The 24,088-nt window shown below is 38.9% G+C and overlaps 2 protein-coding genes across 4 annotated transcripts in view; one reads left to right on the forward strand and one right to left on the reverse strand.

Annotated features, from left to right (window-relative positions):
• gtf3ab (general transcription factor IIIA, b) lies at window positions 1-4,871 on the forward strand. Its single transcript, XM_088322358.1, has 9 exons — window positions 1-188; window positions 263-357; window positions 427-523; window positions 1,439-1,527; window positions 1,595-1,668; window positions 1,842-1,922; window positions 2,957-3,189; window positions 3,253-3,306; window positions 4,673-4,871. The coding sequence occupies exons 1-9, from the start codon at window positions 75-77 to the stop codon at window positions 4,775-4,777; spliced, it is 942 nt and encodes a 313-aa protein (XP_088178484.1). The 5' UTR covers window positions 1-74; the 3' UTR covers window positions 4,778-4,871.
• Window positions 4,775-24,088, reverse strand: part of lnx2a (ligand of numb-protein X 2a) — a 25,314-nt gene continuing 6,000 nt past the window's right edge. For 2 of the 3 annotated variants that reach the window (XM_088322355.1, XM_088322356.1), the window contains exons 2-10: window positions 22,837-23,326; window positions 18,031-18,260; window positions 17,823-17,960; window positions 15,130-15,329; window positions 12,850-13,239; window positions 11,233-11,578; window positions 9,129-9,354; window positions 7,693-7,851; window positions 4,775-5,232 (exon numbers count right to left, since the gene is read on the reverse strand). In XM_088322355.1, coding sequence (XP_088178481.1) covers window positions 5,097-5,232; window positions 7,693-7,851; window positions 9,129-9,354; window positions 11,233-11,578; window positions 12,850-13,239; window positions 15,130-15,329; window positions 17,823-17,960; window positions 18,031-18,260; window positions 22,837-23,225 — 2,214 coding nt within the window. In that variant the 5' untranslated portion in view covers window positions 23,226-23,326 and the 3' untranslated portion in view covers window positions 4,775-5,096. Of the gene's footprint in view, window positions 5,233-7,692; window positions 7,852-9,128; window positions 9,355-11,232; window positions 11,579-12,849; window positions 13,240-15,129; window positions 15,330-17,822; window positions 17,961-18,030; window positions 18,261-21,500; window positions 21,636-22,836; window positions 23,327-24,088 lie in introns of those variants that run through there. The other variant, XM_088322357.1, reaches the window with a different exon arrangement.

Below are 24,088 nucleotides of genomic sequence, written 5' to 3' on the forward strand. Positions count from 1 at the left end.
ACAGGTGAGCAGGCAGGTGTAGGTCAGTCATTGGCCCTACCCCTTTTTTGTTGACAATTGTTTTGGTAGTGAAGATGGGTGAGAGGTTGCCAACGTCAAAAACGTACATCTGCAAGTTTTTGGATTGCAAGGCCAAGTTCAGCAAGTCGTGGAAGTTCGAGGCACACCTGTGTAAACACACCGGATTGGTGAGCATAAAAAATGGGTGTGTTTTTAGTTAAATATATTTTTAAGATATTGTTTTTATTGTATTGTCTCCTAGAAACCGTTTTCCTGCCAAAACTGTGACAAGACTTTCAGGACCCGCTATGCGCTCCAAATGCACCAGCTCTACCACACTGGTGAAAAGCGACACAAGTAGGAATCTGTTTTGAATTTCTGACCTATGAGCGACACTATATAAGTTCAATGTTTCTGGGTCTAAAGATGTCCAACGGAGGGCTGCGCGGAGGTGTTTTTGCGACGTACCGGCTTAAGAAATCACATCGCTCGAGTACACCAAGACAAGGAGACCCGATATCAAGTACGATTTGTTTTGCTGTTGCAGTACCGATGTTGACTTGTGGGAGGCAGCATGCTGCCACAAGGAATTTGGATCGCTGGGGTAACTATGGTGAAGAAGAGCCATCTATCCAATGTGGGGGGAGTTGGGCTTACCGTTAGCTTATTCAAAATAAGGATGCTTGGCTATGTGTGCACTTATTTTTTTTTAATTTTTTTTCTTTTTCAATATTTTTCAATATTATTTTGATACATTTTCAGTAATTGTAGTTCATCTTTTTTTGGGGGGGATTGTTTTCATATTTTTATTCATAATTAACTGTTATAATTTTTTGACCTATCCTTTTTAATGTCTTTTTTTTTTTTCAATCGTTCATTTTATCTGTTTCGCCTTTTAATTGTCTAATTTGTATTTATATTTTTATCCGTCTATTGTAACCCTTTTTAAGTTCATTAAAATCTATTTTCATCATTTACTTACCAATTTTGTGTATCTTTTATTTATTTTTATTCATCCTTTTTAATCATTCTTTTTTTTTAAGTCAAATTTTTGTCCTTAATATTTTAGTTCATCAATCATTTTGTAAAATGTTTTATTTCTTCCATTTTCTCATTTTAATGCATCTAATAGTTTTTTTCTTTGTAATTTTATCCAAGATTTATTTAACATTTTATTTTTCTGTAATGGTCTAATTTGTATGTATCTTTTTATTATCTCTTTTAAGTGTTTATTTTTTTAATTTTATGTTATTAATAATTAAAATATATTGTGGAAGAACAGTGACATTTGCAGGATCTGAAAGGGAATGACCAGAGTAAGTTGCATAACCAAGAAAGTTCTGGATATTCAAATAGTCCAAATTTAGTGTTGTTGACGAGATTGGTGTTCTTGATGTTGAAATTATTTCTTCTCACGCCCCCACCCCCTAATCCGCAGTGTACACATCAATACTGCCAAAGCGGCTTTAACAAGAAGTACCAGCTCAAGGCCCACATAGGGCAACACCATGGCCAGCTTCTCTTTAGGTAGGGAGTCATTGTAATTAAATTCGAAAATCCCAATTGTAATTGTTTTTTTTGTATTATGTCCTAGTTGTCATGTCAAGGATTGTGCTAGAAAATTCCCCTCACTTGGAAAGCTTAAGCACCATGAGAACATGCATAAAGGTGGGCTGTGGAACTTGATATGATGGGTTTGCAATTTATTACTCTCAATTTATTAGGATGAACTCTAATATGCAATAACTATAGATCGGTAAAACTAGTTCTGGGCTTTGTGTTTGAGGGAAACTATTTTTTTCTTTGTTAGAAATTGATACATGTGTCTAAATGCCGTTCAGGTTACCATTGTGAGGACGAGCTGTGTTCTTTCCAGGGAAAGACGTGGTCCGAGTACCAGAAGCATCGCAAGGAGCATAGAGGTATGGCTTCAATTCGCCATGATCAGTCTTGCAGTTAATTAAAGTGGAACACAATTTGCATTTATTGACCTTTATTTATATAGAATTTTTTTCCTCACGTTTTTTGATTTTCAAATTGTATTCTAGGTTTTTATATTTGATTTTATGTTTGTGTTAATTTTATAATTTGAGTGAAACAATTTCTATTGTGCAACTTAATTTTGGATATTTAACTTTTTTTAATCTTACACATTTCTAAGTTTATATTTTTTTAAAAAGTACGATTTTGTATTTAGAGTGACTGTTGAGCAATTTTTTAATTTAATGGTATGCATTTCTATTTCATATATTTTTATATAAATTGTATACCTATTTTTTAAAAATTTTAATGTCCTTATGGTATTTTAAATCCTCTTTCTATATACTTCATTGTCATGTGTTCTAACTTCTGGACTACCATTTTATATTAAGAGACACACATTTTCCAATTCTATTTTGGAATTTTTTTTTGTTTCATATTTGAAATGTTTTTTGCATTGCACCGATACTTTTCAAATTATGTTAATTTTTTAACTGTCCTTTATATTATTGGACACCAAGTTTTACTTGTTAATCCATTCATTTTCGATGCAATTTATTTTTAACTTTGATTCACTTTTATTGTAGTCAATAATTTATATTGTATCAATGTTTTTAATTTTATGATTTTGTATTCAGGGACACTGAATTTTCAATTTTGACGTTTTTTTTCAATTATCTTTTTTTTTTTTTTACATTTTACCCCAAAAAATCTTGCATATTATGATCCTTTTACATATCAAAGAATGCAGGATTTCTATTTACAAAGCAGTTTACTTTTTATATTTTAAATTTTTTTGTATTCTATAATTTGAAGATATTTGTATCCATGTTAGTGTTTTTAATTCTATATTTTGTATTACAGGAGACAGATTTTCTATTTAAAATGTCTTTTGGATATTTTAAATCCTCTTGTGTACATGTGTTATGTATTGCATCCATATTTCTCAAACACTTAACTGTTTTACTATCGACAGTTAAGCTCCCTTGCCCGAAATGTGAGAAGCACTTGAACAATGCCTGGTTCCTGCAGCAGCACTTATGGCGCTATCACAGCAGTAACAAGCCCAAGCTGGCCTGCCCCAAACCGGGCTGCTTAAAAACCTTCAGCCGTCGCTTCAACCTGGACACCCACGTCCTAGGGGACCACGAGGGGACCAAACCCTTCAGTTGCGCGTACCCTGGCTGTGGAAAAAACTTCACCATGAAGGTGGAGAACATTTTGGAAATGCTTTGGGCTACTTTAGTGTATCTATTTTTTTCTGTTCTTTAGGAAAGTCTGTGGCGGCATGGAGTGGTGCACGATCCGCTTAAGAAAAAGCTGAAGGTATGCTTCTAAGGCAGAAACGGGCAAAAAGCAGATTATCCGATTTATCCATCCAGCCACCCTAAACAAAAATATTAGTATAACCTGTATTAAACGGTAAAAGTACTATTGTTATTAATACGCATATTTTGATTTGTTTGCCACACTTGTCCCCAACATTTAAATGGTGCTCTTTTTAGAGATATTGATCGTTTTCTGTTTTTAATAGTAAAGTCGCACTTATTTGTAAATCTGTCTTAAAGGGCTGCACATAGATAGATAGATAGATAGATAGATACTTTGTTCATCCCCGAAGGGAAATTCACATTTCCAGCAGCATCCCTGAGCTGAGAACAATCGAAAATAACACGGGAGCTGCTGGAGTGGCTGCCATTCGTGACGGCGCCGGAAGAAAAGATTCATTTGAATCATGTACAAACAAACAAACAAACAATTGAATCATGTACAAACAAACAAAATATTCATGTTTCAATAAGTGGAGTGTTAATAAAATGGGGGGAAAATAATACTGATATAACCAGGTAAAACTAATTTTAAGTTACCTGTCCAAATGAATGTTGTGCCATCTCACCTTTCCCACTCTCTCTCCTCTCACCTTTCCCACTCTCTCTCCTGCAGGCAACAATCTTCACGAGCAGAGTGGCTAGAGCCATTTTGGTTGTCTTGGGAGTGCTGCCACTGTATCAAATGAGTATTTTTGTTTATTATGTTCAGTAATAACCATTGAGAAATTAGACTTTATAGCAGAATCAAGAGCTTTTTTTATAATTCAACAAGCGGACATCAAGCTCTTATGGTGTGCCATTTGGAGATCTTCAAAGATTGCATGGAATACCTATTATTATTTTGACTTGTGACCTGTTTGTTACGGGTTCCAGATTACCCCGGGTACCACACAACAATATTCAAAGTGGCCTAGGCCTCACCTACAGGGTTGCTGTAAAATAAGATTGTGTTGAAATAAGTGCGTAAACCACTCTGCTTGAATCCTTTCATTGATGTGATTTGAGCAGGAAAGACGCACACCAGTGAACAGATACTGCACAAAGGTTCCTACCCCTATTACAACGCACTTCAGCAATACTGTAAATTCTTAAGTTTTTCACCAAATGGATAAAAAAAAATTGTGTTTAATACTTTAAGTAAAGAAGTTCTCCCACTCATTCTTTGATTTATTCAACCTTTTAGGCCGGATCTGCTTTTGTAACCTAGGAGATTAGACCTTTAGAACACATGGTCATATGTTATCTAATGTTGGTTCTCCTTGCAAGTTCAAAACCCATTAATGTTTTCCTCATTTCGAGTGTCTACTAAACTTCAAACTTATCAGGTTGTATTTTTGAGGTGATAATGTTTTCTGTTCTAGAAACTGCAGTCCTGGCGTGCTGCACAAGCCAAGTGGAAGTCTGCCAAGACAAACGAGCTTGCTGCAATGCTGCACGAAACCCATTTAGAAGAGTCCAAATCATGAGGCTGTTTATAATTTAATTGCATAGTTAAGAAAACATGCCAGTGAATTTCTGTTTTTTTGTTTTGAGAATAAAGCCTTAATCTCTGCAAAGACACATTCACTCTGTTTTATCTGCAGGAAATATTTAATAAACAAGACATTCACATGTATAAAATAGCTGCTTTAGCAGCCAGTTGTCATAGTGAGGAGCCCAGAGTGATGGCAGCTTTCTAAGATGAAGGTGAAAAGTTCATTTTGCATGGGAGGGAAATTGAGAAGCAATGTATTTGTCTCTTGCCACTAAGGTGAAGATGGCATGAGTGTACCAGGTAGATCCGGGTTATACCAGGCTGCCGGGCCAAGAAACTACGGTTAGCGCCACCCGGCTACGTTGCTCCTTCAGCATAGGAACCAGCGCAGAGTGGCTCATTCCTGCCGTGGAGAGGCTGTTGACTGCCACAATCATGTCCCCGCATCTAAAAAATCAAGATTGGATTGTAAGTTTTAATTATTGGCGTATTTTACAAAATGATTCATTTCAGATTAAAAATGGTGTGCAATAGACAAAATCCCCATCCCTTCCATCATAAGTCGGCATTGAGGCTTTTAACTAAGACAAAGTTTGATCACATTACCTATTTTAGCTGTCCTGCATTGGCTCCCTGTTAGCTTAAGATGTAATTTTAAGGTTATGTTGGCAGTATACAAAATCATGCATGGAGTTGCTCCCTCATATCTTTCAGATTTAATTTCCCCTTATGTTCCGGTCCGGAGCCTTGAGTCTGAAAATGCTGGTCGTCTAGTGATCCCAAGAGCCAAGAAAAGATCCGCAGGTTAGAGAGCGTTCTCCATTCGGGTCCCGGTGCTGTGGAAGGCTCTTCCCCCTGAGATTCAGTCTGCAATCTCAGTGGAACTGTTTAAATCTAAGATTAAAACACACTTTTATTCTATAGAACATGAATAAGCTATATTTTATTTTGACAATATCTGTGTATTGGTTATTGTGGATGTTCAGTTGCAGCCTGGTCATCCTGGAAGGGGGATTGCCTCGTGCGGTCGTTTCTCAAGGTTTCATTTTCCTCATGTTGAGGTTTTGGAGTTTTTCCTTGTAAATAATGTATATAAAAAAACAAGAAAAATTACACTTTCAAATAATTTTTTACTTGGAAAGATTTTATATTTTAAGTTTACTGTACTATAGTTATACATCTTGAGGTATATTACTAAAATACTTTTTGTAGCTGCAAGCTCTGACAAAACACAGTTGGTACAATTTTTAAAAATGTATTTTCAGACCATTTCTAACTAGATTTTTAAACTAGAAAAACCTTGAATTTATTAGAAAAATCTATTCAATTGGAATTGTTAACAAAACTGAAAAATGTTTACTCTTTTTCATAGATTTTTATTTATGATAGTGTAAAAAAAATATTTTTGCAGTGTGAACCTGCATGCATTGTGCAGAAATACCAGTTAGTAAAAAATAAACTTTTTTACAAGTCTCAGTTTAAGTAGGTTTCCCTATTTTACCATATGTATTTCGTTTTTTCCCTATTTTAACTTTAAAAATTAACATTTTCTAATAGTACACTGGATTATAAGGAGCGCTGTAGAATTTCTGCATGGTAAAAACCTTACCCAAATTTAGTCAACTTTAACATTAATATCTACCAAAATGAGAGATGGTAAAGACTATAAATCATAAAATATGAATATGGAAGAAAATATTTAAAAAATGTCTTAAGTAACATTTCTTTTGTTTATTTGATTCATTAAGTCTTATCTCATTTCAAATATTTTTTGCCTTATCGTACATTTCTTTTCATTTTACTATTCCTATTCTTAATTTTTGACCAGACACCACTTTTAACTAGGGAAAAACGACAGCGTGATAGAATAAAATGTAGTAATAAACTATTGAAACATATCGAAGAAATATCTTTAATAATTGTATTATAATATGGTATGACAACAATTGTGTTGTAATAGGTGTGTAATGCTATAACCTATCACCATTTATAAATTTGTGTGTGTGTTCGTATGTAGTTTATAGGCTCGTTTACAAGTCATTTAGCACCCGGATCTCCACAACAAGTGGTGAGCAGTTCGTTGGAAAGGGGGCTCCGTTCCAACACCCTCAATGTTGGGCTCCGTTCCAACACCCTGAATGTTTAACATAAACTTAAAGCTAACCCAGGCTAATCGTACGTTCGCGTTATCGTAATCTTGTGAATAGGATTTCTTAGCTTTGTGGTGGTCAGCAAAAGGCGCTCGCACACCTCCTTCATATTTGGCTATTATTTCGTTCTTTAATGCAATAGTTGTACGCACTACTTTTCTTTTTTCACCTGTAGCAACTTTGCTGCTTGCACTAACTTTCCATCCATGTCAAGTTAATTAGCTGGTCCAGTTGAGCGTATTTCCATATTCATATTTTATGATTTAGTTATAGTCTTTACATCTTTACCATCTCTCATTTTGTTAGATATTGATGTTAAAGTTTACTAAATTTGGGTAAGGTTTTTACCATGCAGAAATTCTACAGCGCTCCTTATAATCCAGTGTACTATTACGAAAACGTTAGTTAGTGCAACTTTCCTTGCACTAACACCGATTTGTTCGAACTGAAAGGCGTTCGAAAACCGAGGTTCCACTGTATTGGTTTGAGTCTGTTTCCTTGGGTGCCTGGGCACATTTGGCTACTTCTACTATTTGAATCACAACACGTGGTCCGGCATTGCCGGGCAATCTAGTCTGCGGAGGGTGGCAGAAAGGGGTCATTCTGCTCAGGTTTTATAATTACTATTAGTGATGGGAGTTTCGGCTTTTTTTCAGGAAGCGGCACTTTCGGCTCGGCTCACTAACAACCCCAACAACCTCGCCCAAGGAGAATGCCCGGCAACTGCTTTCATGTCGTAAACAATGTGTGAACTGACTTGAGGCGTCCGTCGTAGTAGGCGGGCGTGCCGAGTACGATGGTCTTGATGAAGAAGGCCTGGTTTGTGTGACTTTCTTCGTGTCCTCCCACGATGCTGAAGCCCCAACTTCCAGGGTGACTCCTTCGAAGGACGATCTCGTGGCTGCTGTGCAAGTAACTGGCGGGAAAAAAAAGGTTAAATAAAAATCATCTCTTTCTGTATTGCTTATTGGGCCTCTGCCTATGTAAGGCCAATCCTGCCATATGTAGAAATACATAAATACCTATGTACAAATAAAAACCTAAATAAATAACGTAATACCCTAATATTTAGCATAATTCATCTGTTAGTCGGGCATTTTATCATTTTGATTTTTTTCCTGTGTTTATATTGTGTGTTTTTTTGTAGTATTTGTCACGTATTCTTTTGTCCAGTATTTCATGTCGCTTTTATTTTTTCCCGTGACATTTGTTTGTCTGTTTTATCACGTGTTATATTTCATTGACTTTATTATCCATAATTGTTTTTATTATTTCTTAGGTTTTTACTGATTGCTTCTCTTTTATCTACTGTAAAGCACTTTGTGTCACAATTGCCATGGCGCCCAATTGGCCCCGCCCGTGTGGCGCCAGCTGCGGCTCGTTGACAAATTGGCTTCCCTTGTATTTAGGCTCAGTGCTCTCACTCTCCCTTTGTCAGTCCGCCAACAAACCTCTGCCCCGCAAAACGTGGGTTTTGACTCTGTCTGGTTTCCTGCCTGTGTTTCCTGTTCGGTATCGTTCCCGTCTTTTTTTTGTCCTGTTATCGATCTCCAGTTTTGTTCGCGTCTAGTTTGTCCTGTTTAATTTCGCTATCCAGTTTTGATATCAATCCTGTCTGTCCCGTCCTGTCCGGTATCGACCCTATCTGTCCGATATCTGCTCGTGCAATTCGTATCGATCTCGTCGGCCTCTGGCTTCCTGTCATTCCATGCCAGACTGCTGCCTTACGTCTTCCGCCCAACGATCGCCGAATCACTGGTGTTTGGGTTAACGTGCATGACTGCCCCATTTCCCGTAAAATTAAAGCTTGTGTGAGAAACGTCATGCATTTGGGTTCTCCTCCTGTTCCGGTTCTTGACACTTTGTCTGTTGTAAAGGGCTGTATGATTAAAATACATTTACGTGCTTTGTATATAATTTATTACATGCTTCAGGTTAATTGGCCGGTTCAAATTGTCCCTAGTTGTGATTGAGTGAGTGAGTTGTATGTCCCTGTGTGCCCTGCGACTGGCTGGCAACCAGTTCAGGGTGTCCCCTGCCCACTGCTCGAAGATAGCTGGGATGGGCTCCAGCACCCCCGCGACCCTACTGAGGATAAGCGGTGCAGATAATGGATGGATGGATATGATTTTTTGGTGCTATTTTTTTTCTATATATTGAGGACCCATTATCCCGTAATTCCCAGTCACTGACCTGGGCAGCCCCAACCACATGACCCAGGATGGGGACCAGTTGGCGTCGAATTCGCTGTCGTGGGCGTGATGCAGCAGCTGGTCGCGCTGGCGCTCCTCCACCATGCTAACTTCCAGCACACGAAGCTGCACCGATGCCGAAGCGGCGCTCGCTTTCAGGGTTCCCACCGCCTCGCCGTGGCTTAGATACGTCAAGTCCTGCCCGTTGATGCTGAGGAGGACGTCCCCTGAACAGAGGTCAGACCGAATTTTGGGCCTAAAATGTCAATCATTACATTCAGGTGGGGAAGGGCTTCTCTCTCTCGCTGTTTTTTTAAGAGCTTGTAGCGTGGGCCATGATGTGCAAGAAACACAGTGATTGAATCAGTATCTTGTCACAACTCGCTGTGCTGTTGTTATGCTAACATTGCTAACATAACAGTGCATTTAGGTGTTTGGAGGCTGTGAGTAGTTTTGGACATGATCCGCAAAAAATAACATTAGTGGCCGCATCCAGGGTTGGGTAGGGTTACTTTAACTTGATTACTTTCAATTACGTTTGGATGACTCCAATACCAAATATGCTAATAAAAGACAAAATAAACTAAATATGAATACAGTATGACTCACAACACGTGGTAAGCTTTCTCTCCTGGCTTTGATCTCTTTGATCTCCGGCAAAACCAACATAAAATGCGACGGAAACAAAATGAAAATAAATCCAAACAGCTTGCCAACATCATTTTTGCCGTTCCATGAATTCCGTTACTCCCCAAGGCTGCACAAAATTTTGTAATTTTATTCACATTTAGTTTCTTTTGTCTTTTATTAGCATATTTGGTATTGGAGTAATCCAAAAGTAATTGAAAGTAATCAAGTTAAAGTAACCCTACCCAACCCTGGCCGCATCACAACACATACTGTACTAGACTCTTACATTGTCAATTCGAAGAACTCCTTCCTGCCTCTATTATGCACCCACATTGTTCTTCTTTGTCTCTCTGCCTTTCTCTCTTAAAGTGCCACTCTAGATTTTTCAAGGACTGCTGTGGTTTTTGGCCCAATTTTCAACCCGTTAAAATCTCGGACTGCCTTAAGATGATCCTGTCAAATCAGTCATGATGGAAACTTTTCGACAAGTGTTACCCCAGGGGTGTCAACTCAAGGCCTAGGGACCAATTGCGGCTCTTAGGGATGATTATTAGAGGCCCCCGCCTTTATATGAAAGTTAAAAGGACAGTGTGCATTATTTGACCAAAAGTTGTTGCTGTATTCATTTAAAAACGAGTGCTAAGAATCACAAGGAAGATGAAAAAGAATAAAGACTCCATTCGACCATAAAGCAAAATCTTTGTTCCATTTTTTGCCTAACCTTTCGTTAGTTTTGTGTTTTTTTGGGGTACCTGTAGCAGCAAGATGGCAGACAAATAGGTCATCCCTCTAGGTGAGGCTCATGTAATGTGAAATGTCTTGACCATTTGTAAGATGGTTTACGTATTTATGCTAATTATACCAATCAATGTTCCATTTTTTGTTTAATTAATTACCATTTTCCAAGTATGAGGTACTGAATAATCCACACTCACTTTAAGTGCACCCTGACAAGATTGTGAATACATTTATTACTGATTCATTTATTTCCATATTCTCAATATTTCCTTTTTGCTTTTGGGTCTTATTTTGGTTCAAAAAAATATATTTATGAACAATGAAGTGTCTTTATCAGAACCTTTTTGTAAAAAATCTGATTTCACCCAGACCCTATACTTGTTGGCACCCAAGTCAATGGAGTTTAAGACCCCTGATATGACCTCTGAACACACAGAAACATAAACAAAGTAAATGTTTGTACAGTCTTGTTTAACTTTGATTTTGTCACAAAGGACAGGTTTTAAATTTTAATCATAAATCACCTCTCCTCCTGAGTCCTCTTAAACAAAATTTTAAATTCGGGGTTTGCTTTTGGCTCTGTCCTGCAAATCAAATCAGCGGTCAAGCTTGGGCTGGCTTTAATACTTGCGGGTCGAGTCTGGCTGGATTTTTTTAGGCCCGATCTTACATCTAATAAGAGGGGAGGACCCAAAATAAGCTTGACTGGGGAGTTAATTCCAATTTTTGGATCTTACCTCTTTTAATCCGTCCGTCTCTCGACAGGCATCCGTGCGGTTGGACGCTGGTGACGAAAATGGGCAGCTCGCCGCTTTTGCTGCCCCGCCCGCCCGCAACCGTCATGCCGAGAGACTCGTGGGGTTCCTTTTTCACAGTGATGTGTTTCTCCTTGCAGGAAACGCACTGGGAAAGATCTCGGTGCGTGCTGGTGCGGGATAGGTGCAATGGGAGTGGGCTGGTGCTGTGGTTAGGCAGGAAGTGATCAAGGCAGTAGAGATCTCTAGTGGAGCTGGATTTGGGAGGAGGAGGCGGCGTGGCTTTGTTGGGGCGGCAGATCAGCAGGTGAACGCGTTCGCCGCTAGCCTGAAAAATCCAATTCATGATATTGATGTCAATTTGTTTGATACCGCATTTTTCTTCAGAACAAATTATTGTGGTCGTGTAACCATGTATAATAAGCACCCCTGATTTTTGATTAAAGGTATTCCAAAACAGAGGTTTTTTTCAACTAGGCACAGAACGTGTAGTGTTCCACCAGTTATGCAAATATTCCACCGCTGTAGAACTTGAGAAATGTAAAATCGAAGTGGACCCATCAGGCTTGTTTGCTGTAGAGCTGTGATGTCATTGAAAGAACACAACACTTTCAAAATGGCGAATCCTATTAACAAAACATGTTAAGGTAGCTCTGAAACAGACAGCAATTATAGAGGACAGCGATTGCATACCGCTCATTTTTGCTCTGAGGTAAGCGGTTGTGGCTTTTCATTTGTGTTTGTCGCCTTTGGTATAATTTTTTTCTGAGTAGCTCCTCGTTAACGTCGGGGTGCCGAGGGCTGTCCTGTTTTGTTTGCTCACGATTGGCCCTCATTGGGTGCTCACTGTGTGTTTGGCCGGCTAGCCTGGCATTGGCGCCGGTTTTGCCATGTCCCTTGGTTTATTCCTGGCCAGCTTAGTGTTTAATTGACATTGCTGCTTTTCGTGATTAGGGGCGGCAGTAGCTCAGGAGGTAGAGCGCTCGTCTTGGGATCAAGGGATCCCAGTTCGAATCCCGGCTTATCCGTGTTACATGTCGAAGTGTCCTTGGGTAAGACACTGAACCCCTAAAACCCCCAATAAGCAGGTTAGCGTTTTACATGGCTGCAATACAATGCCGCTATTGGGAAATGTGAAGCACACTGCAAAGCGCTTTGGGAAGTCATTGACTTGAAAAGCGCTATAGAAATGCAGATCATTTCATTTTAGGTCCAATCCTACCACTACAGTTAGCCCCTATGTGGCTGCTTGCACTTTGTTGTTCTATTACTGTTTTCACCTGTGACACGACACCAATGGCTTCTCCCAAAAAACTGGCCAAACTTGGCTTAAAACACTCGTTACCTCTTTGATCAATTAACACGTAAAACAATATGGCGACTGCTTGTTCTGGTGTTACTCTGATGATGTCACAGCACAGGATGACAAAGACAAGCTATGTTGTCTTCAAAATGCATCATCTCAGAAAATAATTGGAATATACCAATGAATTATACATCGATTTAATGCAAAAAAACCTGTATTATTTGCTCACGTTTCGCATTTTCAATCATTTGGGAATACCTTTAACAAAGCTTCTTGTTCATCTCTAATCTCACCTGTATGATCTGGGCGGCCTGCTCAGGGGTCCCGTGGCGCAGGTCTTGCTCATTGACGGCTAAAACGCGGTCGTTCCCCCTCAGACGTCCGTCTTTGGCAGCCAGTCCCCCGTCCAGGAGGTCCAGCACGAAAACGCCAGATTCGTCGGTGCGCCGCACCAGTTTGATACCGAGTTGCTCGGCTGAGTCGCGTTTGTGCAAGGTGATCCTCATGGAGACGGGGCTGGGCGGGTTCCCCTCGGGCGTGGGGCAGGGGGCTTTGGGCACGGCCGGGGCCCGCGAGGGGCAGCGCCGCTCTCGGAGGACGGTTAACTGGAGGGTTGTGCACGGCCGAGCCAGCGTGGAACGGGCAAAACTGTGCGGCACGTTGCTGATGTCCACGTTGTTCACCTTGAACAGAGAGAAAAAGATTGCTTTTTTTTCTTCTTTCTTTCTTTTTCAAATTGTATTTTTGGTCAGTAACTTCAGTTTGTACATTGATGTGACAGCATCCAAAGGGAAAATATAACATAAAAGCAATTCATCCCAGCATAAACAACAAATAACAAAGAATAAGAGAACAGAACAAAAACAAAACGACGTAAAACAACCTCAGCAGTGGGTGGTTCCCCACACGTGAGACACCTGAATATGATTGTACATTTCTGATCTAGAATTTCACAAACTCGTTATAGCATTTATTATAAAAATTAAAATGTGTCTATGTACAGTATTGTTGTGTTTTTGATGTATATTCAAAATGTATTTAAATTCTGTATTATTTTAATAAGTAATAGCGGCATTAATATTTGTGCTTTTTATGTATTTTGTCTGGTTCTATTTCTGTTTGTTTTTTATTTTTGTTAACATATTGCTATTTTTTTGTAATGTATTTCATTTTTATGTAGTATTTCTTTTTATTTTATCTTATTTTAAATCTAACATTTTTAATTTTTTCAAATGGTTAATTTTTAACGTATTTTACCCCCAATTAACTTTATTTATTTTCTTCAGTGTTTTGATAATAATAAAGTGTTTTTTGTAATGCATTTTATTATCTATATATATATATATATATGTATATATATATATATATATATATTTATATGTATTTTTAGTTCAATAGTAAATACATTAAAAATAATATATATATTATCATTTTCTTATATTCATTTATTTTTTCCAGTTACTTTTCCAGTTTTTTTTATCTTTATCAAAAATACCTTTAAAGTAATTTTTGTAGTGTATTCTATGATGTTATTGCAATTTTCATGATGGTTTTTGTTTTATGTAATATTATATATATACTATTTCATAATATTTTTGTAATGTATTTTATGTTATATTTGTATTTTTTTGTATTTTTTCAATACATTTTCCCTGTTTTTAATTTTAAATTTAAAAATATTAACATTTTCTTATTGTAATGCATTTGTTTCTTAGATATTATTATTATTTTTGTGGGTTTTCCATTTTTATTAATAAATACTTTTTGTGTATTGTATTTTTTTAGCTTTTAAAAATAGATATTTTATTTTGTAATAGATATTTTTACGTATTTTATTTACTCACTTAATGTTTTTATGGTAAAAACAATGATTTTTTTGCAATGCATTATGTATTTTTTTTTCTTTTTTAAAGTTTTCTTTAAAACATTTTATCAAATACATGATTTAACATTTTTTAACATCACTTTAAAAGTTTAGATGGCAATTTACATTTTTTTATTCGATTGAGCAGATAATAGTTATTTTAAAATGTATTAGATTTTTTTTATACAAGTGTTTACTGTTTACTATTGTTCTACAGTCAGGAACTAGATATTCATGCATTATCTGCACCGCTTATCCTCAGTAGGGTCACGGGGGTGCTGGAGCCCATCCCAGCTATATTCGGGCAGTGGGCATGGGGCACCCTGAACTGGTTGCCAGCCAGTTGCAGGACACATTCGCTCATTCACACCTAGGGACAATTTGGACCGGCCAATCAACCTAACGTGCTTGTTATTGGAATACGGGTATGTGGAGGAAACCCAAGCAGGCACAGGGATGATATGCAAACTCCGCACCGGGAGGCCGCTGTGCCGCCCGGAAATAGATATTCAAAGAATAATTATCAATAAATGTTACACTAAGGCAAATATGAAATATTGTTTTGTTTAAAGTGCAAGTTAGTGGTTTTGATAGGTAAATCAATATAAAAATATAAAATATTTAATATATTTATATATATATACATATATATATTTGCTAATATAAATCTATAGTGTGCATATACAGGTATATAATCCTTCTGTTAGACCTGTAGTATTTGGTCCCCCGCCAGCAGCCTCCCGTCCCTTGCGATGACGCCATCCCGATACACTTCCTGTATCACGATATTGATGAGGGGCGTTTCGTTCCCGCCGACGATGCTGATGCCGAGCTCCACGTAAGGGTTGGCCCGGTGAACCTCCACTGCCGTAATCTCGCCCTCCGGAAGAGACGGCAACTTCACGCAACCTGAAGAGAGGCGATATTTTTTAATGAAAGTGAGAGTGAGGGTCAGAAAAGCCCGGAGGTAAGATCTTAAGCCCAGGTGCGACCTAACCTGAATTTCAGTCCAAGATGGACCTGAAATGTCAATCATTACGTTCGGGCTGAGCTTCTCTCTCGCTGACTTTTCATAAAATTAAATTGAATTTGAATAAAGCAAGTGCGCATCAAGATCTCTCTTTCCCTCTCATTGTCTGGCCACTTATTCTGTGTTCTAGTGTTATTTTGTTGTGCAAATAAATTGTGGGACGTGTCTTGTTACCCAATGCAACGTCTATTGCAGCCTGGGGTATTCCCTTATGTGTTGCCCCTTCTCGAGAATTCTTATCTTCCTCATGCTGAGGTTTTGAGTTTTTCCTTGCCCGCATGTTGGTTTCAGATCAGTGGTTGGTGTAGTTGTGGCCTGTGCAGTCCTTTGAGACATTTTGTCATTAAATGCTATACAAAAAAATGTGATTATATGTATCATAATCATAAAAATATGAAGATTATTTTAACGTAAAGAAATTTTGCATTTTTTTCTACAAATAATTCGTACCCTGTCAATTTTAGCTAGTAGCGAGGGCCATGATTTGCAAGAAACACCTGTATAAGTAACTTGTCACGACTCAATGTGATGTTGCTACGCTAACATCCTCGTGCGAAGAGGCGTTTCGAGGCAATTCCATATTGCTGCAAGCAGAGACCAGGGAAACACATTTTGGGGGATTAGGGATGCTTTTTTAATTCGTTTTTTTTTTTGCTGTTATCTCCACCTAAAATTAATCGCACTTGTGTGGCCATGATCCATTATCCCCGATTGCATATTGATGCAACTGTCAGCCGTGTGCATTTTTGTTGAACCTGGTGGCTCCTTTTTTGCCGTTATTTCCATCTAAAATTAACTGCCTAGTGCAGCCGTGATCCATTATCCCTGATCCGATATTGCTGCACAGAGGCGGCTCAAGACAGTGAGTGGTTTTGGGCACGAGAGACCGCAAAAAACAGAAGTCGCCTCATCACAACCAATACTGTACTGAACTTGCAAAAACTCGTTTCTGATTCTATTATCCACCTGTAATGTTCTTCTTTGTCTCCCTGCCTCTCTCTCTAGGTTAAAATGCAGCGCTAGATTCTTAACTCATTCAATGCCATGATGTATAAATACGTTTGCAAACCCATTATCCCTTAGGGCAAAAATGGGAAAGATTTCAGTACGATGAATAACCGTTGGATCGCAATAGTAGCTTTGATCTTTGTCCACATATCGAGAAAGCCAACTTCTTATATTTTCGGTGAATGAGTGTGTGTAGGCCGCCCCAGTAGGCGTAGTGAAGCAGTGTGAGGAGAATCGCGAGGTATGGAAAAAAACTGGCAGTTATCATTTCAACAAATATTTTTCCTTTCGACGCTACATGCCCTTGTGACTGACATCTTGTGATTCAACGAAAATATCGGACACTACAAAGTTCTTGCAAAGTTCATGTTCATTGTTCTTGCAAAAAACTGTTATTTTGCAATAAAGTGCCCTTGTGTTGTTTGGGAAAAGCATTGTTTGGATATTACTATCACAAATGCAAATAAAAGCAGTTTTTCAAGTATTTTTGAGTATTTTCAACAAACTTAGCAATATTCAACTGTCAAGTCATGTTAATTTGTGACGCCCTTAATCACAGTCTCAAAGAGCTGAACAGAACAAAGATTATTGCAAACCACTATAATGACACCATCCCCTGATCTAAAACCTACATGAGGGCAAATAATACACAGATATTGTCAAAATAAAATATAGTTTATTCATATGTTATAGAATAGAAATGTGTTTTAAGCTTAGATTTAAACATTTCCCCTGAGGTTGCAGAATGAATCGCAGGGGGAAGAGCATTCTACAGCACCGGGGCTCTCGAACCTGCGGATCTCTTCTTGGCTCTTGGGATCACTAGTAAACTGTTGTTTACTCAACAATGGTAAAGAGTAAAAACATACTTTGTTCTATTGAAAGATGAGAGTTGAAGCTTTCTTTTTTAATATGCTTGTTCTATGCTTATATAGCTACAGAACTAAATTTTCTCTAGGCCTTCGCTGGTACTGGCTCTCCCAATTTCAGAAAAAAACATCTTAATGAGTTCAGGATTTTTGGACCAATTTTCATTTCAACTTGTGAAAATGACAATCTACCTTAAAACTTTCCCGTCAATGATGGAATAGTGTCAGTTAATTTAACCTCTGCAAACACATAAATATAAAAAAAATGTTTATACAGCCTTGTGTTACTTACTTCATTAGAAAAGCCAGACTTAAATTTGTTATCGTAAATCACCTCTCCTCCTCTAGAGTCCTCACAGATAAAATACTCGGTTCTGCAAATCAAGTTAATTGCTCGTGCTGGTCGGGCTTCAATACCTACACACCTGAGTTGGGTTGGATTTTTTCTAATGCCCGATCTTACCTCCGGCAAAGCCTACTCGAATATTTGTTTACCTTCTTCTGCAGAAAGAGGTGGGGACTCAGGACAGTCCCAACCGGAAGACGTAGAGCTGACCGAGCGAAGCAGGTGGATGCAGGGGTTACTTAGAGGTCGTTTGACCCTGGGGATGATGCACTCAATCCCCACCACACCTGGTAAGCCACGCCCACAATCAGAACCCACAAACCCAAAAGGATGAATTCATCACTTTCGTAGACTCACTATCCTCCTCGGTGCTCTCCTCGAAGGCCGGGTTGTCCAGACCGACTTGGTTGGTCCTCGTGAGGGGGTCGTCCCCGCAGTTGAGGGGCGGCGAGGGGGCCGAGTCTCCCAGGTCAGTTTGAGGCGAAAGGGGGGATTGTGGCGGACTTTTGAGCGCCGGTTTGTCGTCTCCGCTGTTGTCCTTTCGGGGACCGTCCACGCCGGGATGTTGACATTGTGTTCCTGGGCACCTTTAACCCCAAAATGGTTTGTTCGTCATGAATAGCTGCTTTGTATATATTTTCGCATTTTTTTAACTAAAAAATAACTCAAATATTGGGTGCAGGTTATACACATTTACTGTATTTGTGCAATGATTGATCAGTTAGAAAATATCACTTACCACAAGTGCAAAACATTAGATTCAACAGGAATTCAACCCGAGTCGCGGCGGTGACATTGCCAAATCCTAACCATTATCTCATTATCACACAGTTTAATGTCACAGTACCAGACACTAATGTTAGAAAATAGAGAAAACAAAGCCGTCCTAAACATATGAATAAATGTATAAAAGCACTACAAAGTAAACAACTGTTTTTTGTATCTGATTATGACTCAGACTTTAAAGGGTATAAAATAAATGAATTGTACATTTTATGTTGGTACCACAATTAAAAAGTGTGTGACTAGTTAAAATGGAATGCCTTTTCTTACGTCATTTATATCACTGGTGGTCGAGTGATTAAAAGAGCCTATTAAAGCAGTGCTACTTTATATAAAATCAAACCATCTAATCTCATTATACAAAAATATACTGTATATACACGGCGGCGCAGTGGTTAGCGCTTGTGCGGCACAGTTCATGTCATGGGAACCTGTCGTGGGTTCAAATCCAGCTCCAGACTTCCTGTGCGGAGTTTGTATGTTCTCCCGTGCTTGCGTGGGTTTCCTCCGGGCACTCCGGTTTCCTCCCACGTTCCAAAAACATGCATTTCAGGTGAATTGGCCGGTGCAAATTGTCCATAGGTGTGAATGAGCGAATGAGTTGTCTGTCCCTGTGTGCCCTGCGATTGGCTGGCAACCAGTTCAGGGTGTCCCCTGCCCACTGCCCGATGATTGCTGGGATGGGCTCCAGCACCCCCGCGACCCTACTGAGGATAAGCGGTGTAGCTAATGAGATGAGATGAGATGAGATAAAAAAATATGTATAATCCAATACGTTTTAAAAGAGAAAGATAATGTTTTTTAAATATATAAAAAATAATTATAGAAAATAAATAAAAATAAATCAAAGTGCTACTTATTATAAGAGATAACAATCTAATAAATTAAACATGAAATACAAGTATAAAATTAAAAAAAATCATAATAAAAAAGTGTCAGGGCACATCAAAACAGACATCTCACTTGCTCATTCACACCTAGTGACGATTTGGACCGGCCAATTAACCTGACATGCATGTCTTTGGAATGTGGGAGGAACCTGGATTGCCCCGAGGAAACCCACGCAGGCATGGGAGAATATGCAAACTCCACACAGGGAGGCTGTGGTAGCTATAATTAAACACTACACCTTCACCATGGGCCAGCATGCTAACCACCTAGCCGTCGTGCTGCCCTGTTTATGATCTTATATTTCAAAAATAAATAGCAACACATTTAAAAAAAAAATATTCATTTTTTCTTCATAATATTTGAAAAAATAAAAAACAATGTTTTTGCAAAATATATTCAAAAATAAATTTAAGATATAAAAGTAATAGAATATAAAATAATTAAACTTATAATAAACAAAAAAGGCAAATGTTCATAATAAAATATTTTCAAAAGTGTGGATTTAAAAAATATGAAAACATTTAAATAAATACAATTTAAAAATAAGTTTTAATCGTGAAAAGTAAATATATTATGAAATAGCAATCGGTTAAAATACAATTAAATATAATCGTACCTTATGTGATTCCAAAAATAAATACATCTGTTCACAATACAAAGCATTCTAAAAGTAATTTAAATAAATATAAAAAACTATGTAAATATGAAAGAATGTCAATAAAAATAACATACTATTCAATCAAAATGTTAAAAATAAATCCAAATATATATCACAAAATAATAACTATTTGTATAGCCCTTTATCACAGTTTAATATTACACAACAATGGCGCACAAAAAAAATCTTTAAAACTATTTTAAAAATAATATAAATATTAAAAAAATGTCCAAAAATCAGACATACTTTTAAATAACAATTGTTGAATTAATATATACCAAATTCATGACAATAATACATTATAAAACAACACAGCAATGGCACACAAAATCCAAATATATATCACAAAGTAATAACATTTTGTATAGCCCTTTATCACAGTTTAATATTAGACAACGATGGCGCACAAAAAAAATCTTTAAAACTATTTTTAAAATAATTTAAATCTTAAAAAAATGTCCCAAAATCGGACATACTTTTAAATAACAATTGTTAAATCAATATATACCAAATTCATAAATTTAATTGGGGCAGGTAGAGCGCTCGTCTTGGGATCAAGGGATCCCAGTCCGAATCCCGGCTTGTCCGCGTTACATGTCGAAGTGTCCTTGGGTAAGACACTGAACCCCTAATACCCCCAATAAGCAGGTTAGCGTCTTACATGGCTGCAAGGCCGCTATTGGGAAATGTGAAGCACACTGTAAAGCGCTTTGGGAAGTCATTGACTTGAAAAGCGCTATATAAATGCAGATCATTTCATTTCATAACAATAATACATTATAAAACAACACAGCAATGGCGCACAAAAAAAAATACACCTAACAGACTCCCAGGCTGTCACTTTCCCCTTTTAATCCTATCATCCCGAGTTGCCTACTTGACTCCTGTTGCTATCTTGGACCTTTAAGTCGCCAAGAAAAGTCCTGGGAAAAACCTAAGACAATTTATTCACAAGATTCTTATGCTCATACCTACGAACCAGACGGTCACTCAATACGTCTACAAGCAGGGAATAGCTGGAATAAAATATGATTATTGCCACTATATTTGAGTTTCGATGTACCGGTAAACCTGTTCATCTGAACAATGATCAATACGTTGCTAAAACTAACAAAACAATGTATGCACTGATGTCAGCTAAGTAAATATCTTTTTTTTTGTGGAATCTGAAACGTGAAAGCTGCTGAGTCAGAAGAGCTTTTTACTGCTTGTTAGCGTGAGCCGCTTAAGGGAAATCCCCTTAAGGTGCTCGCTGAAGATCAGCGGATAAGACGCTAGTGAGAGAAGCAAACACATGAATGAGATGAATGAAAATCAACTTGAGATGTTCTTCGATCAAAAGTGACTGCACAACAGGACGCTTACAATATATAAAACAGCACTTTAAGAGATTTTTTGGGAAAAAGCATGGAGATCCTCAAAAGTCTTTCCTCTTTCTTGTTGTAGCAACTGATTTCCTAGCTAGCAAGAAACAAATTCGGCATCGTGGACTCACCACAAGCCGGGGTTTCCCTTGGCCGTCTCGCAGAAGAAGTGATTGAAAAGATCTCGGCTGTTAAAGTTACTCAGCATACTTGCCAGAAGGAAACCGAGGAGCTTCTGGCTCGCCGACTCATGACTCGGACGCTAATCCTTTATCACATGACCTTGAGCTCGGTAATCCACCCTCGCTTCCATCTTGCGCTCTGCCAAGGAATGGGATTCTCCCACTTGACTTTTGAAGTTTGGGTTCTTTTAGTGTCGATTCTCCTATCTGTCCCTCCCTATCTGCTCACACTTGGTGATGATATGAATAAAGGAATTTACTAGATTTTTTTTTATTTTGGCTATGCTGCAGAGGTGAACTAAATTCCATCATCCCCAATCCCATTTTGCTGCAAGCAGAAACCAGGAAAACACATTTTGGAGAGATTGGGGAACGCTTTTCTATTTTTTTTTGCTGTTAGTCTCCATCTAAAATTAACTGCACTTGTGCGGCCATGATCCATTTTTCCTGATTGCATATTGCTGCAAGTGTTAGCAGTGTGCAATTTTGTTCAACTTAGTGACTCATTTTGCCGTTATTTCCATCTTAAATTAACTGCCTAGTGCAGCCGTGATCCATTATCCCTGATCCCATATTGCTGCAAGTGGAGAATGTCAGACTGCATTTTTTTTGCCATTATTTCCACCTATAACTACCTGCACTTGTGGCCTTTCTAAAATGAACTGCACTGTTTTGCTATCCATTATCCTCAGTTGACGATTGCTAAAATAGGGAGCCGGCGGGTCGCATTTTCTGGTTTTGGTTTGGACTGCTTAAGCGCGATATTTGGCTTGCCCCTCAAAAAACTCCCCTTTTTTGGCTGCAATCAATTAACCTTGGTTCACTACTTCTAAGGAAGGGGGGTAGGGTTGAGCTGGTGATGCATGAGTTTGGCTCCTCCTACAATGAACAGCACTGTTTTGGCCGTGAACCATTATATCCGGTCAAAAATTGCTGAGAGAAGGAACCAATAGAGAACTTTTTAAAGGGGTAGGTGGGAGGCTTGAGCCGCTGAAGCATCATATTGTGGCCTGCTTATAATGAACTGCACTGTTTTGGGTATGATCCATTTTCTCTGGTTGACTACTGCTGAAAGTAGAGGCGTCTGTACTCGTAAACGATAAAAAAAAGTCTGTGAAAGTGATGTCTATACCTGCCAATGGTAAGAAATATAATGCAAAAATGACATTCATACCTGGCAACGGTAAAAAAAAGACGACTATACACGTCAATAGTATCGAATGACTTCCCTCTACCAAAAGAAAATCCTTCTGAATCCACCAAAAATCCCTCTTTTTAGGTTTACCTGTGTTTGAGATGCGCCTCCAGGTCGCAGCGTGGCATGCTGAGCGAGCAGATGGGCGCCAGGGGGCAGTTGATGGACAGTTTGTCCAGCAGTTTGTGCACCAGGATACTGGACCTGCGGCAGGCGGGCAGCGCCAGCCGGGTGCGGTCCAGCGGGCAGAAGTCTCGATCTTGCAGGAAACTCCGAAGGCAGCGGGCGCAGAATGTGTGCCCGCAAGGGGTGTCCAGCGGCTGCACCAGCGGCTGCAGGCAAATGTGGCACACCAGGTCGTCGTCCACCTCCAGGCGGTAGTTGTAAAGATGGTTCTCCCGGCTGCGGTGCACCTGGCCGCACTCAGGGCAGGGAGCCTCCGGGACGGGCTCGGCCACCTCGCAACCCGGGCTGCCCATCTCCGGCGGCGAGGGCCAAGCTTCTAGCCCATAAACGTCACGACACCGACGGCTTCCGGCCAGGACCGACTCCCCCTGGTGGGCGGTGGTGCATCACAACCCTGCGGGGTCAGAGGGCAAGACAGCTGTTAGGGCGGGGTGGGCAAACTGTTTGAGTGGCAGGCTGCAGTGGATTAATAAAGGTTGCCGAGGGACGGGACCAGGCGGAAAAAGATAATGGGTTGGATATTTTTGTAGTTTCCAAGATTTTACACGATACTTCGGTTTTACACGAAGAAAATCAAATAATGTACGCCTAGCTGATATTTCTTATATTGGATATTTCAAAAATACATAAACCATTTTGAGACATTTGTATTTCCTTATTTTTGTAAACATTCCTTTCATGCAACGGCAGCATGGCAGCGCAGTAGTTAGCGCGTGTGCGGCGCAGTTCTGAGGTCGTGGGATCAAACCTCCTGTGTGAAGTTTGCATGTTCTCTCCTCCCACATTCCAAAATGTCCATGCACGTCAGGTTAGTTGGCTGTTTCAAATTGTCCCTAGGTGTGAATGAGCGAGCGAATTGTCTGTGCCTGTGTGCCCTGCGATTGGCTGGCAACCAGTTCAGGGTGTCCCCTGCCCACTGCCCGAAGATAGCTGGGATGGGCTCCAGCGCCCCCGCGACCCTACTGAGGATAAGCGGTGCAGATAATGGATGGATGGATGGATTCCTTTTCATGCATACAAAAAAAAACAAAAAAGGAAGCTACGTCTTATAGCAACAACTATATGCATGCATAAATATATAAAGTCACATGTGATATTTCATTTTTTATATGTACAAAGAATTGACCATGTCATCAAATTGGTTTTACAACACAAT

This window comes from Urocampus carinirostris, chromosome 18 (genome assembly GCF_059441175.1).
Source record: "Urocampus carinirostris isolate Australia breed hairy pipefish chromosome 18, RoL_Ucar_1.0, whole genome shotgun sequence".
NCBI classification, from domain to species: Eukaryota; Metazoa; Chordata; class Actinopteri; order Syngnathiformes; family Syngnathidae; genus Urocampus; species Urocampus carinirostris.